The sequence below is a fragment of the Callorhinchus milii genome, unplaced genomic scaffold (assembly GCF_018977255.1).
Source record: "Callorhinchus milii isolate IMCB2004 unplaced genomic scaffold, IMCB_Cmil_1.0 Scaffold1, whole genome shotgun sequence".
Lineage (NCBI taxonomy): Eukaryota > Metazoa > Chordata > Chondrichthyes > Chimaeriformes > Callorhinchidae > Callorhinchus > Callorhinchus milii.
Window position 1 is genome coordinate 21,384,377 of NW_024704742.1, and position 19,184 is coordinate 21,403,560.

The 19,184-nt window shown below is 42.5% G+C and overlaps 1 protein-coding gene across 1 annotated transcript in view; it reads right to left on the reverse strand.

Annotated features, from left to right (window-relative positions):
* The window catches only part of frem3 (Fras1 related extracellular matrix 3), an 85,490-nt gene extending 67,050 nt beyond the window's left edge, over positions 1-18,440 (reverse strand). Inside the window, 2 exon segments of the mRNA XM_007899218.2 lie at positions 8,940-9,029; positions 13,430-18,440. Of these exon segments, the coding sequence (XP_007897409.2) occupies positions 8,940-9,029; positions 13,430-18,440 (5,101 nt within the window).
* Between the last annotated feature and the right edge of the window lie 744 nt (positions 18,441-19,184).

The window sequence follows — 19,184 nt, forward strand, 5'->3', positions numbered from 1 at the left end:
CAATGTTTTACTTTGCTAGTGCATTCACATATCATAAGAAAGGTTCAGGTGAAAAAGACTATTCGGACCATTTGATCGCATCCTTCCAGAATTCCTACTCTACCATCTTCCCATTAAAGCACTGAGTTATTTTTTTTAAATGTGCCCAGTGTCCTGGCCTCTATCACCATCACTGGTGACCTGTGAGTTACTTCAGTCTCTTGAATCTTGGAATGCCTCAGTGTTAAGGTGAGATGATATAGCCACCCTTGTGTCAAGTTGTGCCTGTTATTTGAGAGCAGGCACATAAATGCTATTTGAGTAGACAAATTGGACTAATTTATCACTTATTTTCTAACTGCCAAATTGTATGTAAGGAGAAACATTGGCAGGAGTTCAATGTTTCTCCATCACTGCCACTAGGAAGTACAAACCAAAGACCTTTACTGTTTCGGTTGACTGCCCTACTTGCTTGTAAAGTTGCAGTGTTGCCAAGGTTGCTCCTATTAGCCATCCGATATGATTGGTATATTCTTACCTATTATTCTTCGAAAATACATTTTTATTGTGTGCAAACCTGCACTAAAAATCTGAATCTAGTCAATGTTGATGGATGGCCTCTGTTGGACCACGTCAAAGCAAAGGTTATTTTACTTTAGTCACTTATTACAAAGGGAGTATTTAAATTGGGGTTTTAGAGAAAGGAGTGGGCTGGATGAGAACAAAGGTTTAAGGAAGCAGCACTAAGTACACAGAAGAATTTTAATGCCAGCAAAAATTATTCTCAATTTTTAAATACAGATTAAACCATTTAAAATGTTATGCTGGCGCAAACTAACATGAGGAATGGGTTAAGGAAAGAGGCAAGTTTTGCATTTATAATTACAATTACAATGTCATTCAAACATTTCACCCTGTCATCAGCAATTCAGACGGGGTGACATGTTTGGATGACATTGTAAGCCACATAATCTATTCCTTTTCAAAGGGGTTGAGTTGATAGATGAATAATAAACAAATGATGGAGAGGGGGAGGAGGAGGAATGATTCCTTGTGAGAGCAAGGAATAAAAATAAGAATCAGTGCAACTGGGACTGTTAATAAGACTATTCAGAAATGGCTTGAGAAAATACCTGGTGAACAAAATATCAACTTTGTGCAAAAAGTAGCTATTTTATGAAGTTCAAATATACTAAGAAAACTAACATCCGTTCATATGTAATGTGGCAGTATTATTGGTCTGGCTGACCCATCATTGAAAACCACTTAGTGATTTAAACTGGAATAACATAACAATAATACAGTAAAACATATTTCATAGGATTTACTGTAAATTGTAGTGACTACTTTGTAGGTGAACATGTACAGGAGTAGTTTGCAGGGGGTACAAAGTAACTCACACACTGACTGCAACTTTACAAGTGAGTAGGGCAGAAAGAGCGCCAGCAGTCACTCAATTTCACGTTAAATTTCAGGGGAGAAGAGACGAAGGCAAATGGGAACTGTAAACCTCAAGGAAGTGGTAAGCAATCTTTAACCAGCTAACAAGGGCCTGGACACAGCTTTTCTTTTCATGAGTCCTGTAGCTCAGTGGTTAGAGCACTCGCTTTGCAAGTGAGAGACCTGGGTTCAATTCCAGGCAGGTCAGGGCGAAACCTTGGGCAAGTTTCCTTACTCCACACAGAGCCTAATAATAATCCCTCCAAAACAATAATAAAGTAGTCATTTTCAATCTACGACTGTTTGTGGGACATTGCTGTGTGCAATTGGCTGCCGCGTTCGCCCACAAAAAATATACAGTCAATTCACTTTGCAGTGTGTTCTGTGAAGCGCTTTGGGACATCCTCCCGACGTGAAAAGCGCTATATCAAATGCAAGGATTATTATTATTATTATTATTATTATGTTTTAAGAACCTTGCTAAAGGCTTGCACTTCCATCCTCTCCTAGCTTTTTTTCCTTGAATAATTCCCCATTAGTCTTCTTCTCCGCATTTGTCACCTTGTTTGTGGTAACCTGTTTCGTTTTATTCCTTTCCATTGTTTTCTACTCCTAGTTCGCCTGCATCTAACCATGACTCCATCTCATGTGACGGCTCTCTTGACATAAGCAGTCCAAACTGAATAAGTATTGGAGCTCAGCCCAGATACTTATGACTAAGAACCACCAGTTTGGCTCATTCATATTACAGCCTCAGGCTGGTTACCCTGTGTGGGAGCCTGCAAGGTATCTACCCATCTTAAAAAGACACTATCACTTGAACAGAGTTATTAGATAATAACTGAACACCTTGCTCTGATAAGTGTCAGCATGGCAGCGTTCTGAGTCAAATCCTTCCTTTCATAGCTCTCTGTGGCACATTACTATGCACAAAGTTGCTGCTGCATTTGCCTACAACTACAGAATTACCGCAATTCACAGCAAAAAAACGTATCCTGTGAAGTGTTTTGAGACACCTCGACAACATGGTAAGGTGCCATTTTAAATGCAAGGATTATTATTGTTACTGCTCTGGGGATTCTTTCATTGTGCTCAGCAACCATGTCTTCCCCATAGATTTGTGCTTTAAGACTTAAACATTTTACTTCTGGTTTCCTTGTTAAAGAATCCCATTAGAAACTGCTTCAAATTAGATACTATTATAACAATCAGCATATGATTGAACAGTTGGAAAACGATTACCTTTGAGCCAGAAGGCTGTGGGTTCGAGCCCCATGAGGCACAGTCTAGGCTGCTATTTCAGAACATTGCTGGGGAAGCACTGCATTGTTGAGTATCATTCTTTAAAAGAGAAATTAAACCAAGGAGTCTGCTGTTCTGCTTTGGACATGAAAGAGAAGGATATTTCTCCCAGTGTTTAGGCCAACACTCACTTCATAGCTGTTTGTGGGACGCAGTGGGACTGTGTGCAAATAGGCTTCCTTGTTCGCCTACAAATATATAGTCACGACACTTAAAAGTTAAAAGTTAGATGTAACTTGTAACTTTAAATACAAACAATATTGATGGGTGGATTGCAGAGGGGTTCCCTTATTGGGACATTAATTGTATGAAATCCTAGAGATAACATTGTGACACATGCTATATATAATAATTGGCATCATTTAATTTCCCTCCAGGTGAAAAGGACTGTATCTAACTGGATCAATACTGCAACACCCAGTGAAATCTATAACGTGGAGTGCAGTGTCAGCAATTAATGTCTTCTCGTCTCCAAACTCATCTGAGCCAATAGATCATTCTGTTGGAACGCATTGAACCATTTATCACAGCCTAGAAGACAGCCTCAATTTATCCAGTACATTGATAAGAACTCTTGTTTCTAATCTTTTTTTTAATGTCAAATGAGAAGTTGGGAGGAAATCTTGTGCCGAATGGGACTCAGTGGGAACCGGGCTATGATTATCGAAATTCATTTCTATTTCCGAGCTTTAACAGCTGTCAGAGAAAGTGAGCAGGAGAGAAGAATTGCAGCCACCCGCACCCCCATACCCAAACCCATGCCTCCGAGATTCAACACGACTCAAACTCCCTCCACTTGCTTCCCCTTCCCTAGCTAAATTACCCGAAGTCTAAATTAGTTCAGCACAGGTGAAAATTCATTTTGCTGAAACCGTTACAAACCTGAAACCCTGCTCCCTTAACGATAGGCTACACAGGACCCTGACTAACAAACTCCATACTACGTAGGAGAATGAGCTCTAGTATGGGTTAAACCTCACATCTACATTAACATCTTGAGTTACTGTCACCAGTTGCATAAAAATCCTGTCTATTTCCAATTTACATACAAGACTCACATGAACAATTTATGTGCCTTGGGTTATCTTTTACATTTGTCATTCATTTCCACCACAAAACACCCTATTTAGTGCAAGTTCCTTGTTAATAACCAGTTTTTTTTCTGAAGTCTCCTCAATAATCTAATATTATGCTGCACTGTTGTGTACCTAGCCTGATCCTACAGTCATCTGATAAAGTTTACTACATTGATTTCCCCTGTGAGCCACAAGTTGCTGATTTGTATTTGCCTCAAAGCAACATCGGGAACATCTAGGTGGCCCGCACTTCACAAGCTCTCCTTCCACCATGCTTCAGGCAGATGTCTGTTGAATGTCTGATAAGGAAACCTTGAGCAATAATTGTTGACCAATAATGGCTATCCTTCATTGGCGTTGTGGGGAGGAAAAGTTAAGTGGTTTTCCTAAGGGCTGGCTGTAAGGCGACATGCTTTGTAATGGAATTTCTGAATTGAGCCAGCCCTCTGTGGTGGCCTTGGTCGTCCGCTGCCTGAGCCAGGCGTATCTGCAGTGCTCCAGGGCACAACTGATGATAGACCAGCCAGCCTGGCTCTTCTAGCCATTGGGGGCAGGGATTTTTCCCATTGAGCTCCTGTTAACCATACAAGCTGAAGACCTAATGGGTAGAATACTAAAAATTAAAGGAATTGGCCATTAGGATTATTAATAGTGAGTTTGAATGTTCAGACAGCTGTTTTTATGTGGGAGTCTATTTCACATCTAACAACCTGAGTGGGGAAAAGAAAATTATTTTGATCTGAAATTTTGTTTACTTTATACCAATGGCTAAAACTCAAATAACATGATTGTATCTACGTTATTGCTTGCTCTTGGCATTTTAAAACTTGGTTATGATTGCATGCAGTCTTTCTTTTCTCCAATAAAACCAAATTCAGTTCTACGAGTTTCTCTTCAAAGAGCCCACATTTCATTACAATGAAGCACTCGTTGTTAATATATGCTACACATACATATCTATTTACATAAGATGCACGTGTTTCAGTTTGATTCCTTTCTGTGCAGTCTTTAGGCTTCTCTATAGCCTTGGTGTGTCCTCCAATGTAAATGTAATTTTGTATTGTATTCTCAATTTTGTTTATCCTACATAAGCTGGACGTACTCTGATTCTCTGACTTTTAAGTTTTCCGAATACTTGTTTTTTATCATTTGTCTCCCCACCCATCTGAGCTCAGTCAGTGCATAGACAATACTTACGGCACAACTCAGCTTCTTGGGAAGATTGCAGTTGGGTTGCGCAGTTACAAAGAAAATATCAGCTACAAACTTTACTGAGACCCAGAGTCCTGGTAACATCCCCTGGGTCTTCAAGGCAAAGCAATGTAAGCTTTGTCAATTGGTAGCCTTTCATGTTTTGCAGCCTAAAGGTAATTAGATTCATGCTGAGACGAGATACCAGGAGGTAAGTGGATCGCAGCTCCTTGTGGATTCAGCTGAAGTTATAGCACTGGAGCATCTAGGGTTTATGAATCCAGTCTACAATCCATCCGTCAGGACTAATGGTTTGGACAGATTTCCTGCCTCCCTCCACAGGTCACCTATTGTTACTGGATTGACAAGCATTCTCCTGAACAAATTTTTAAAGATACCAAATTAAAGACTAACGCTGTACAATGTTATTCTAAATAATGTTTTCCTCAATGTATCTCACCATTCCTTCATAATTACAGTTGTGCTTCTGCTCGGATAGAATCAACTCAAAAGACAAGGCACAATATATAACTTTACCCTTTGGACTGAACACAAGAAAATCTAAACAAATAATCAGGGTTCAGGTACAAATAAAGGATTCTAACAAGAAGTTACAGTGGTTACTGGTGTGTTATTAACTCCCAGCACTAATATTACACAATGCACAAGTGTGTTATTGCTACAAGTTGCATTTTGAATAGTTCAGTAGCTGTTCCTATGCACAGTGATACAGTATAAAGCATTTTATTCTAAATAAATATCATTTAGCTTGTGGGTGATGCAGATTTTAAATCGTTGACACAAATCTTTTCTTCTCGAGTTACATCATGGGATCTTTAACATCCACCCGAACAGCCAGATGGGACCTCGATTTAAAGTCTCAACCAAAGCTTGACACCTCTGATAATGCAGTACTTCCCCCAGCACTGCACATGAGTGCCAGCCTTGGAACATGCAGATACTCTCACACATGCGAGCTGCTGTTAGACATTACGTGTTGTGATGTCTGCTAGTTAAGAAATGGCATCAGCTTTCAAATAGAGATTCGTGCATATGTGAAAGTCCAATGTCTAAGTCCCAACAAAGAAAAGCTGACACAAAGTTGACCTGAACGCATTCATTGTCAGGACACATACACCTATTGTTAGCCAGTTTACAGAGCAACAGGGGAAAAGTCTAAAGTTGCACTTACCTTGTCTGACAAAAAAATCATAGCAACAGACATTGATAGACCTAAAGTGAGAGTCCCAAATGGCACGATTGGTGATGTAAAGCTGCCATAGTTTTGCTGAGCACATCTTTGGCAGCAGATTCCATTAGTGTCAGCACAAATGCTACCACATTAGCAGTTCACTGCACCAACTAGTACTGCAGCCAACACAGCATCTCCTGCCATACAACCTATTATAATAGCCAGTACAGTAGTAATGCCACTGAAAGGTTTGGAGCAGGCAATTCCAATCCCAAAGGCACCCCATGAAATTGATAAATCTGCTCTTAAAGAGTCAATTTCACCTCTCAGGTACACCTGTTATATGAAGCCCTGCAGCTGGTGATCAGGGGCTTTGCAACCTATGCCATTCTCTGTTCTTAGAGTGCTAAGCAGTTAAACAACAGAAAGAATAATCCCCTAATAATCCCACAATTTGACCACCTCATTAAATGCTGCCTTCAGCACTTCTGCTTCCTTATAATTATTTCAATCAGCAAGTTAATCACAATTTGACTGAAAAGCACTTGCCAAATGACCATGTCCAATGCAGGTGCTGTGGGCTAGCTTCAGTTGTCGGTAGAGAAATGAAAAGCTAAGTGGAGAATAGTAAATCCTACTGGCAGTCAAAGGTCAATATTTGTTTTGGATCTCGCATTGATTTCACCAGTAATTAAATCCTAGTGCAAAGGCTCAAATGACACGCGTCTAAAATTGAACATTCATCAACAAAAATAAATGCTATTTGAAATTCTATGCTGGAATATGAATTGCAAAAGCAGCACAGACTGACAGCTATCCTATAGACAGAGAAGCATCTTAGCTGTCAGCTTGGTTCGTTTGGTAGCCCTCTCAGTCTTGGTGGGAAGGTCTTGGATTGAAGCATTGAGGACTTTCAACTCAATCTCTAGGCTCAATATAGCATTGGGCAAAGGATGTATTTTCGGATTCTTCAAATGAGGTAATAAGCGAAGGTCCTATCTGCCTATTCATGTAGTTCTTAAAGATCACATGGCAAACGAGAAGTGAGTTTCTCCTGGTATCTTCACCAATAATTCTTCACGAAAATTGGTCATTCATCTGGTTGTTTGTGGAACATTGCAGTGTGCAAATTGGCTCCCACGTTCGCCTACAAATACAGTCATTACACTTAATAACTATTTAAAGGCGCTATATCAAAATCAAGGATTAGTTTTGTCTTCTGCAAGATAGCCAATGATTGATCACTCAGAATTTTGCTGTATTTTATATTGTTTCTTTTTAGCGTCTTTATGTAATTTACTAACTACATTATCATTCTACATGAAGAATGAACTGCTTCAATTGTTGGCTCATTGTTCTTTTAAATTTGCACTCCCACTTTGGGATGTTACGAAATATCTCAATCCTTCAAATCCAGAATGATCTTCATCTTCTACTCCCTACCGTGTTCAGAGAATTATAACAGCATAATAATAGAATAAATAATCAAGAGAAGATGCAATGTTATCACCTAGATTATATTGCCAGAATGACTGAGCTCATATAAGAAAAAGGGGGCATTGTAATTGGACAAGTAGAGTGGGTAGTATTGTAATAATGCTTGTACTTGATATAGGGCCTTACTGAATTAAAACACCTCAAAGCACTTCACAGTAATTACTGTTAATGCAGTTATTGTGTATTCTGTAGCCAAATATAATAGCTAATTTGCACACAGCAATATCCCACAAATAGCCAGAAGGTGAATGATCAATTTATTTGGGGGAACTCTTGCCCAGGAAACCTGAAGCAACTCCTTTCTCTTTTCCAATAGTTCTATAGGATCTTTACCGTCCTTCTGAGCAGATAGACAGGGCTTTGTTTGAATATCTCAGCCAGAAGTAATAATATATAATAATAATCCTTGCATTTGATATATTACCATATCACGTCTTTGAGACATCACAAAGCGCTTCACAGAATATACTGTAAAGTGTAGTGACTGTGTGTTTTGTCGGCGAAACGTGGCAGCCAATTGCGCACAGCAGTGTCCCACAAAAAGTTGTGGTTTGAGTGACCAAATTATTATTATTTTTGGAGGGATTATTACTCCCAGAATGCGATCGGCCAATCGACTAATAAGTGGGTTCCTACTTACTGCTGGGTAAACAGAGGCATGTGGAGTAAGGAAACTTGCCTAAGGTTTTGCCCTCCCAAGAATCAACCCCGGGTCCTAACCATTATACTACAGGACTCCATATAACTGGATAAACTACTACCCACCCTCCACACACACATACATACACACATACCCTGATCAGCCCCACCCTTGCTCTCGCCTCCACCTGCTCTTGGCCTCCCAGAAGTACTCTATCTCCCCCGACCCACAAATTCTCCCTTCCTTAAAGATTGTCATCCTCGTGGGGAGAGAAGTCACCTCCACTGATGCAGCGCTCCCCTAACACCTCACTCGAGTATCAGCCTGAATCACAAACTCATAGTCCTCAACACAGGACTTCAACCCACAACCTTCTAATCGAGAAAAAAGACAATTGAGCCAGGCTGAAAAGTCATGAAATCATACGGTATTGACAACACTCCTCAAAACCGTTTAATTCTTTCATGGGCACGAGATGAGACACTGTAGGTAGTACTATTCAAGAGATATGTTATTCAAATTCATGACAAACATAGCCAAAACTAAAACTGAATAAAAAATGAGGCTGGTTAGTGAAATCCAATTTTTTTTTGTAGAAGGGACATTTCAAGTAAGTGCCTACCAGAATCTTCAACAGAGAAATAGAAGATGTCATTGGTTGCATTGTCGCCCTCACGCAGAATGTAGGAGATCTTCATGTCATCGATATCAGCTGTTATAAAGCAATTTGCAGACAATTAATGATTGGCATTGTCCAATACATCAGAAAAAATGCCATTAGTGTAATTTGAAACATAATTGGATTTGAAATGCAATATTCACAAAGAGATACTTGCTACATCAAAGTTTGTTTTGTAAAAATAAATTGTTGGATTGCTGAGATTCGCTAAAAATGTTGAAAAATTCAGGAAAACAATCTAGCATTGGATCTTTGACCTAGATTATAAACTCAGGTACAACCAGAGCTGAGATATTTCAGTCTTGTGAGCAAATTCATATTGGTTTAAACCATCTCCTCATTACCATTCTCAACCCTGTCCAACCTATGTACCTAGGGGAATAGGTACTTTGTTTGAATAAGGTGAAAAGTCCTTTGAAAAATGTGAATGTACCTTTAACACATTCAGGTCACTGAGCCAGAGCAACAGATTTGATGCAAGCATTGCATCCTATTCCTGAAAGCCTTTCCCTCCTTCTCCTAAATTTGTAGAAGACTGAGAAGATTAAGCAAAGCAGCTTACATTGCCTGTTATGTAGTGAAAAATCCACTCTCCCATGATACAAAATTAACTTATTTATAATGTAGAGTATTAAACTATCACGAAACAAGTAATAAAAGGCTCTAGATATATGAATAACGTTAATGAATTTTCATACATTATCCTTAGCAATACATTAATACAGTAATTCTCCCTCTGAACCTATACAGAGTGATTTTATCGGAGGTGTACCTCGATATGCTGAAAGAAATATCTGTCACATCTATGGTTCAACCCATATCATGCTGTTCAAACGAAAAACACCACAAAATAATAATAATCCTTGTATTTGATATAGGGCCTTATCACATTGATAAAATGCCTTAAAACACTTCACAGGAAATACTGTAAAGTGGTTGTATTTATAGGCAAATATAGCAGCCAATTTGTGCACAACAATGATCCACAAATAGCCATGAAGTGAATGACCAACTTTTTTGTAGAGGATTGTTGTTCCTGTAAGGTTATCACTGAAATCCCAAAGCTTTCAATAGCAGGTCCATCAAAGACAAAGTCTCCCTCAGGCACCTGTGAGTCTTCCCTGTGAGACATTGCTGAGGTTTAATAACAGCCATTCATCTTATTAACAAAGGTGAGGATGACAGGATTCCTAGAAGTAAACTATCAGTGGTGGGTAATTATTGGAAATACTGAAGACATAATGAATGCACCGGAATGACAAGAATTCCTAATCAAGCGAAGATCTCACTATTTCTTCACATACAGCTATTTGCTCAAGGACTATTGTGCCAGGGATCTGCACATTGTACTGGTTCGGGTTTTTTTTGTTCTCAAACAATTAAACTTACCACTTTCAAATTACCATTGAAATAAGTGTTCCCAAAGTTAAAAGTTTAAAAAAAATCATTGTAGAAATAACAAAGGGCTTTCTCATGCACATAAAACAAACTCTGAATAGAGAATCAAAAAGAACCATTAAGTGAATGATGTGTTTAACTGACTTTAACTGTCCCAGTAGTATTAGGCTTCAAACTGCTAATACCAATAAGATTTCTTTCCAGAGAATTATTTTCAAGAAATCCAGAAAAAATGATCATTTTTCTATAAAAGGTAACATTTGCATATGTAAGTGTGTGTCCCTAGACTCGTCTAGTGAAGTGGTTAGACCAGACTGCGAAGGGCACAGCACAAAACAACCATTTATAAATAAACAAATAAAACAGCAATTTCTAAAGGTTGAACATCTTTTGTAAAATCATGCATTGATCTATAATTACTTAATCAATGTGTCAGAGGTTAACAATATATCAAAACGTGTATTGGTTTACACCTCCAATAAAATAGATGAAGCAGAATGGCTGATATTGCTAATGACAGCTCAGCTAGACTGGGAATTCATAGCAGTGGTGTGATGCCGTTCTGAATTTACCTGCAGGAAATGGAGGTAACAAAGTATTTTTTTAACAAATATATTTAAAGCACTAAATAACTAAAATATAAGAGCTCATTTAACTGCTTAGATTCTGCAGAAACAGAGAATTTACTGTGGGGGACGGGTGGGGTCGGGGGTGGGAAGGAGGAGAGGTGAACTATGGCTGAGAACATGTTCTCCATTATCCAAACCAGTAATGATCCCAGGTTCAAGCCCAGAGTTACTACTGTGTTAGCTGGGCTCAACCAGTGTTGAAATGGGAGTGATCTGAGTGACTCGAAAATGAGTCAGGGTTCAATACAACACAAATTTACATTTATATAGTACCTTTCACATCGGGAGGACATCCCAAAGTGCTTAACAGTACTGGCTTGATACCTGAGCTAGGGTGGGTGCAGAGGGGGTACAGAGGGGATAGATGACGGAAGGTCCGGTTAAAGGCAAAGGTATTGAGACAGACTTTGAAAGAGGTGAGGGAGGGAGTGAGTCAGAGAGGCTTCAGGATGGAGTTCCATAGAATTAGGGCAGATAGACCGAAAGCCTGACCGCCGATGGTGGGGCAGGTAGAACAGTGGACATGAAGCAGGCTGGTGATCTCTGAGCAAAGGGAGCGGATGGGCTTGTACAATGTGAGGAGATTCCACCTGGAGGAGAGAGTGGGTGGGGTTCAGATGAGAACTGGAATGGGCTCATTTTAAGTTATATATCCTCTGGTGCGTAACCTGCCAACACTCACTGCAAAGGCTCACACATAGCCACTCAGCAGCGGTGCCATCTGACCAGCAAAAAGTAAAAAGGAGTTAACTGCCTTGGGAAGAGGAGAAAATTGGCAAGGAGAATAAAAGAAAAACAACTCGTCACTAATGGTAGCATCATGAAGGACAACATAATGATTTAGAATGACTGAAATATTTTCAATATGAAAAATGAGAGCCAAGTTTATCTAGTTTTGTGACCGGACAAATTGCAGTAGCTAACTTCAAATCTTGATTCCATCCGATGTAGTGTGAAATGTCCAATGCCTATGTTCCTTTACAGCAATGCCATGAACTAAATATATTGGCCTCATTAGGCTTATCAGCTCCTCTGAAGTCTATTTGTGACATGGTGAATAAAGCCCATGCTTTTATCTTTATGTGCTTTAACTCTTGGCTTGGCGGTCACAATTCACTAATTCAAAGATTATTTGATTCAACTTGGTTTAATATCATTCATTCTGTGCTGGCTCTGAAAACCTATTGTTTCAAAACTAACATAATTTCGGAAATAAAGGAATTAGTACCTGCCAGGTCAATTAATGTTCATCACACACTGGAGTAAAATTGCTCAGAGAACTTTAATGCTGATTTACGTGACTGTTTAGCACATTTTTGAATCTGCACTAACAAGCTTACTAATAGGACTACCTTTATGATCTCTGATTCACGGCAGAGCCAATTTACTCAGGGGAGGTTTTCTGTGAATAGTGGCTGTGGAGGAGATGCATTGTGCAGGGACTACATTTGCTTAATCACTTCCAACTTCAAAGTGCCCTTAAAAGAAATAAGTCTTTCATAACCAAATCCATTCTTGAGACGAACAACATTGTTCCAATGATTTCAAAGCACTTTTCTCCTAACTTTGTTAATTTTGATTGTGTTTCCCTTATGAGGCTAATAACTCTTGACCAAGCCTCACTGATCATAGCTAGTGTGGACAATTGTTGGTCAGCCCCTTTCCAACAAAAGCAGCCATGGTAATGCTATGGGCACACTTTTTAGTGCATAAATGAAAATGCTCCAATGCATCCTGTGGGTGACTGGGTACTGGGGAACTCGGTGACCTCTGAAAGCAAGCTATGATCTGTTGCCAAACAAGAGTGAAAGTCTCCCTGTACTAAGTCAAGTGGTGGTAGTGGCGGGTGAGTAGGGGGAATCTTCTTTGTGTTAATCCACCATTGGGCTAGTAAATTTAGGGATAGAAAAATAGACCAGTGGTTCAGGCATTAGTATAGCATGCAATTCATTGATATAAAGCAAAGCAGAATTTGTTAAAGTAAAAGCAAGCAACTTATAGATGGATTTCCATTACATCAATGTATATTTCAAATTGTCCCATACAGGTCCTACAATTTTATTAAGCTATTGGACTCAGCGACCATGCCAGAATGAGGTTGACATGTAAATGTTGAACTCCAGTTAGTTTTGTTTGGATAATCTTCAGCACAGTAATAGATATTTGTCTGTCAGATGTCCATCTAACAAAACAGTACTCATATTCTTGTCTTCGGCTACTTGTTAGGATTAATCTTTTATTTGCTGCAAATTCCATAAAAGTTAAACCATAGTTCTAATAAAATCTATGTTATCACTAATCAACCCCTATACTTTGAGATATTTGAAACCAAATACACAAATATCCAATGTGAATATTGTATTTCTTTGTATAAAACATGGTTCAGAAGTGGTCCTTATGACTAACCTTGACTGAATGTATTAACACTGTTGTTGCCCAGGCCAATGTTAATAATGTACCCATGTTCTGGTTCCTCTGTGATCCTGAACTTCAACAGCTTGTGTGGGCTGTCACGGTCTTCAGCCTTCAATGCTTTGCTTGTGATCATAAACCCGAGATGGCCAGTTTGCACAATTCGAAGAGTCGCAGCCCCTTTGTTGACAAGAATTTGTGGCACTCCATTGTCAACGGCTAATATTTGGATATTCATCATCTGAGGCCTACGTGTCTCAAACACAGTATCTGGGAAAACATAGTATTCAGTGTGCGTGCCATCAGTTACAGTGAAGGAGAAACTGTCTTTGCTTGACTCTGTGCCGTCGTGTTTGTAGCTAATGAGATTTTCATTCAAGTCCTGCTTGGTGAAGCTGGCAACAGACTGACTGCTGTTAAACAACAACTGGCCATGAACAGGCACTTGAGTGATAGTGAATAGGAGGAGATGGTCTGGAGTGTCACGGTCTTCCACTGTGAGCTCAAATGGGGTGATGAGCTTCACTTCCCCTTCATTGACAATCAAATCATGAACAGTAACGACTGGCTTCTTGTTGTCCACATCAGTGATTGAAACACGAAACGTGCGGAAAACTGGGTTGTAGCCATCAGTAACCTCAAACTCAAAGCTGTCCATTTTAACTTCATCATCTGATGTATGGATGTAGTAAATTTTATTCCCTGCTAACTGTAGCTGAGTGAAGGAGGTGATGGGAACACCTGGATTGTCCGTCATTTCAAGGTGGCCACGGCTTGGTGCACGAGTGATACTAAATCTTAGGTTTTCATCGGGGCTGTTAATGTCATTGGTGCTCAGCAAATCGGTAGTCAATGTAACCCTGCCACCTTCCTTCAGTGTAACTCCTTTGTTGATTACTTCTGGGAACAACTTATCAATGCTGCCAATGCTAATGTAAAAGTAACGATCAATCAGGGGGTTGATGCCATCTGTCACATCAAACTTGACGAGATCCCGTACCCCTTCCTGTCCTGTGTGCACGTACTGAATCAGTCCTTGGTCAATTTCATCTTGTGTAAAATTCATGCCCACTGTGATGTTCTCAAACACACCACCTTCCCTGCTCAAACGTTGCAATAAGCCTTGGCTTTGACCATAGCGGATGATATAAGTCAGTGTTTTGTCATCGGAATCTAAGTCAGTCGCTTTTAAGACTCTGTTATTTATCACCTTTGATTCACCGATCTCAACTTCTAGTCCATCATTGATGGTCATCCGTGGTGTCTCATCATCAATTGGAATTATCATGATGGTAACAGTCTTGTCCACAGTATGTTTGCCATCAGTAAGTTTGATGTCAAAGCTGTCTTCTTTGGTTTCAGAGTCATCATGTTCATAGACAATATTGGATCCAATGGAAATCTCCATCAGAGTGAAATTTCGAACTGGGACTGTGCCATGAGTTAACTGATGGACAACGTGGCCATGTTGTGGGGGCTTTGTGATGATAAAATAGAGTTCATCAGCAGGGATATCAGCATCTGCTGCATTCAAAATTGGTGAGTCAATGACGAGATTCATACCCTCCATCACAACAAACTCCCGAACAAAAATCTCTGGCTTCTCATCATTAGCTGGAATAATAATTATTGAAAAGAAGTAACGCTGAGAGAAGTTAATACCATCTGAGCAGCGGAATGTGAACCTGTCTTCAACATTTTCCACCTCTTTGTGAATACTTTGAACGTAATAGATATGTCCTAAGCGAATGTCTTTGATTGTAAATGCACTAATTGCTGTTCCAGTCCTTGACTTCTCAGACCCAGGGGCTGGAGAAATGTTTTCAACGTATCCACAAGTGGCCTGAACAATTATGGTGCACAGAATGTCATCATCTGGTGTGTCCACATCTTTTGCATTCAGATTTGCCAGTGTTATGACATTCTTCTCCCCTTCTACAACTGTGTACCGTTCACGAAGAACAATGTCAGGTGCAACACTGTCAACAGACAATATAGTGACTTGAACTGTGACACCTTGTACTTTATTCCCACCAACAACCCATTCATTTGACAGGTCAGAAATAGTCAAGTTGAAAGAATCTTGACGCTTCTGTATACCGATTTCACCACTGGTATGAGCATACACCACGGCACCATTGATGATATCTTCCTGTGTAAACCTCTCTGCTGGCAGCCCGTTGACTAGAATCTCACCCAGTTTAGGAGTGTCCTCCACAATGAATGTCAGGATTAGATCATCAGTATCTTCATCGGTGCCCTGGATGACATTGGTTGTGATTTCGGTAGCCCCATTTTCAAGAACATCTATGTGTGAGCCAAGTTGCCCTTCGGGAAGCCTGATGATTGGTATCTCATCATCTACAGGCCGCACTGTAATTCGGATAGTTATTGGAACTTCATGGATACCATCGCTAACATCTAGTTTGAAGGAATCTCTTGTTGACTCGTCACCACTGTGGACATACACAACACGTCCATTCACAATGTCATCCAAGACAAATAATTCACCAACGATTATTATCACTCCCACATACTGCAAATGTCCGTGCTTTGGTGCTTGTGTCAAAGTGAACGTTATCTTGTCTTCATTTGTATCCCGATCAGTTGCCACCAATTCTGCCTTCGTTAAGACAAACTCACTACGTTCCAGTACAATAAAGCCGGTATTAGTAATTTGAGGAGGTTTGTTATCCACTGGCTGTAAAAAGATTGTGAAAGTGCCTTCTACAGAATTTCCTGCAGTGTCTTCCACTGAGAAAGTAAACTGGAGCACTCTGGGGCTGATTCCAAGTTCCTGATCTGGAGGACTATAGGCTACTTTATGGTGATTTACTTGAGCTTGGGTAAATTCTGTGATGACTGTGTCAGGATTTTCTGTCAAAACTATGTTACCCATCCTGACTGGATTGTTCTCATCCAGGTCGGTTGGAGGTGTCAAAACGGTGTATTTCAGGTCTCGATCGTCTGAATCCAGATCTGTGTAACGCATAAACTTCTTCCGGAAATATGTGATCTCATATTCCTTTACGACCATTTGCAAAATGGTGCCCGGGAACAGTTCGGGTGGGATGTCATCCACTGGTTGTATCTTGATGGCGAATGAATGTTCTCCTGACTGGTTTGGGGGATCGTTGTCATCTTGGACACGAAACACAAAGCCGTCCATTACCATGGTGGTGCTGTGAGGCCCAATGTGGCGATAGTACAACTTGCCATCCAGAATGTCCAGCTGGTACCATTCGGTTACAACCATCTCGTATACCCCATCGTCTTCCACGTAGTTCCAGGCAGATGGCTCTTCGGGCACCTTGTCTTGTCGCAGGACCAATTGGCCAAGATTGGAATAGGGAGGTTCAATTGTGAATTTGATGGTGGAGTCTTCGGAATCGATGTCGGTGGCACTCAAGATGAAGGGTGAGATTTGCAGGATTTCATTCTTGAACAGAACAAGTCCCGTGTTGGCGTTGATAATAGGAGGTTCGTCATCAGTGGGCGCAATCGTGATGGAAAACAAGAACTCCACCTGGTGCCTGCCGTCCGTCATGCGAAAGATAATGTTGTCACTGTAGGTGTCGCTGCCGTCATGCTGATAAACCACGACCCCGGCGTCCAGATCAGCAGGCGTGAAGAATTTCCTCCGAGCCCCGAGTACAGTCAACTCACCATGTCTCAAGCCATCTACGACACTTATTTTCACATCCTCGAGGTTATCCTCGTCACTGATCTCCAAGTTCTGAGCGCTGGACAGTGCTCTCGATTGCCCTTCAAAGAGCAGCTGGCCGGTGTTTTTGGTCGCGACCGGTGCCAGAGTGTTCATGGGTTTCACGACTATCATGAAAGCAAATGTATCCGAGGTTGCCCCTTCGGTGTCTACAACCTCGAGCTCAATCTGAAAGATCCTCTCCACGTCAGCATCTATCGGGGGAGGCTTGTAAGCAATCTTGAGATCTTTGATGTCACTCTGATAGAAGGAAGTTATGGGCAAGTTCTGGTCATCAGTGCTGATGAGGTAGCCTTGCTGGTAGCCGAGAGGTGAAGTGATGTTAAAGATCAAGTCATCTGCTTCTGACTCCACATCTTCAGCAGCCAACATGTCATGGGTGACAGCCGTCATGACAAACTGATCGACCTCCATCATCATCATAGCCACAAAACTGGGTTTGGGGAGCGTGTTTTCCGTCCCTTCCCTGATCCTCACCATAATCTGGAAGTGCTCTTGCTTGACCGTGTTTCCTTCTCTGTCCAGCAGCTCGACCACCATGGGGATGTAGTCCCTGTTGGGGGAGTTGGTGCTGGCTGTGTGCTGGTAACGAATGCCCGAACTCGCGAAGGCATCGCAGTCCATCATCTGCCCGTCAGACGAGACATTTAAGAGCTGACCGTACCTGGGCAGCCCTCCGCCCCCCGGCCGAGTGGCGATCCCGCACGTCTCCGAAGTCCTCTCGAAGGTGTAGCCCAGCACTTTCTTGTCGATGGGGTTGCTGAGGCCGTTCAGCTTGTCCACCACCAAGGGCATGTTGCGGGTGAGGACCTCCAGCTGCTGAAAGACCACCTGCACTTCCAGCAGGAAGGGGACGACCACCGTGTGGGTCTGAGTGTCGTAGCGGAGCTGGAGCTTGACCCTGTCCCTGTTGGGGCTCCTGGAGCCCAGGTGAGTGTACCGGACATCGCCCGGGCCGAACTGACACGGGAACTTCTCGGGCGAGAGGGTTCCCGGTCTCTGCGAGAGAGGGTCGCCGTCCAGCACCGTGACCGAGCACCTGTCTCCCGGCCGCACCGCGATCACCAGGTCGCTGAGCGGGTCGAGGTGGACCGATCGGCCGAAGGGCACCCTCAGCCCGGTGTTGGCGAGCAGCAGCGAGTCCCGGGTGGGTCCCGGGCGGGGTCCGTGCAGCAGGAACGGCTCCGGGTCCTCCTGAGCCCCCGGGACCGCCGCCGCGACCAGCACCAGCCACGCCAGGCACACGGCACCTGAAGCCAGGCTCAGCCCGATGCCGAGCATTTCTGCCGGGGGTGGGGGGGGGTGGTGGGCTACTGCCGGGCTCCTCTCACTCACTCACTCACTTCCTCACTCACTCCCTCACTTCCTCACTCACTCCCTCACTCCCTCACTCACTCACTCCCTTCCTCCCTCACTCACTCACTCCCTCACTCACTCCCTTCCTCACTCACTCACTCCCTCACTCACTCCCTTCCTCACTCACTCACTCACTTCCTCACTCACTCACTCACTCCCTCACTCACTCACTCCCTTCCTCACTCACTCCCTCCTCCTCACTCACTTCCTCACTCCCTCCCTCACTCCCTCCTCGACTCTCTCCCTCACTCACTCCCTCCCTCACTCCCTCCTCGACTCCCTCCCTCACTCACTCCCTCCCTCCCTCCCTCACTCACTCACTCACTCACTCCCTCACTCCCCGAAAAGGACTTGCGGAATCTCGCCGGGGATCTGCGCGTCCGCAAAGCTGAGCGTGAGCTGAGCCGATCACCGGTGGGTTTGGAGCTGAGCTGTCACAGGCACATGGAGGGCAGGCGGGCAGGGCTGGGCAGGGCGGGGCAAGGCAGAGCAGGGCAGGCAGGTAGGGCAGGCGGTGCAAGGCAGGGCAGGCGGGCAGAGCAAGGCAGGGCTGGCGGGGCAGGGCTGGCGGGGCAGGGGCTGGTAGGCAGACACTGCGCTCCCGCTATGACCGCCCGCTCCAGGTAATACTCAGTGCCGGGCTGTCCCGCCCCCCGCCCCGCCCACAGC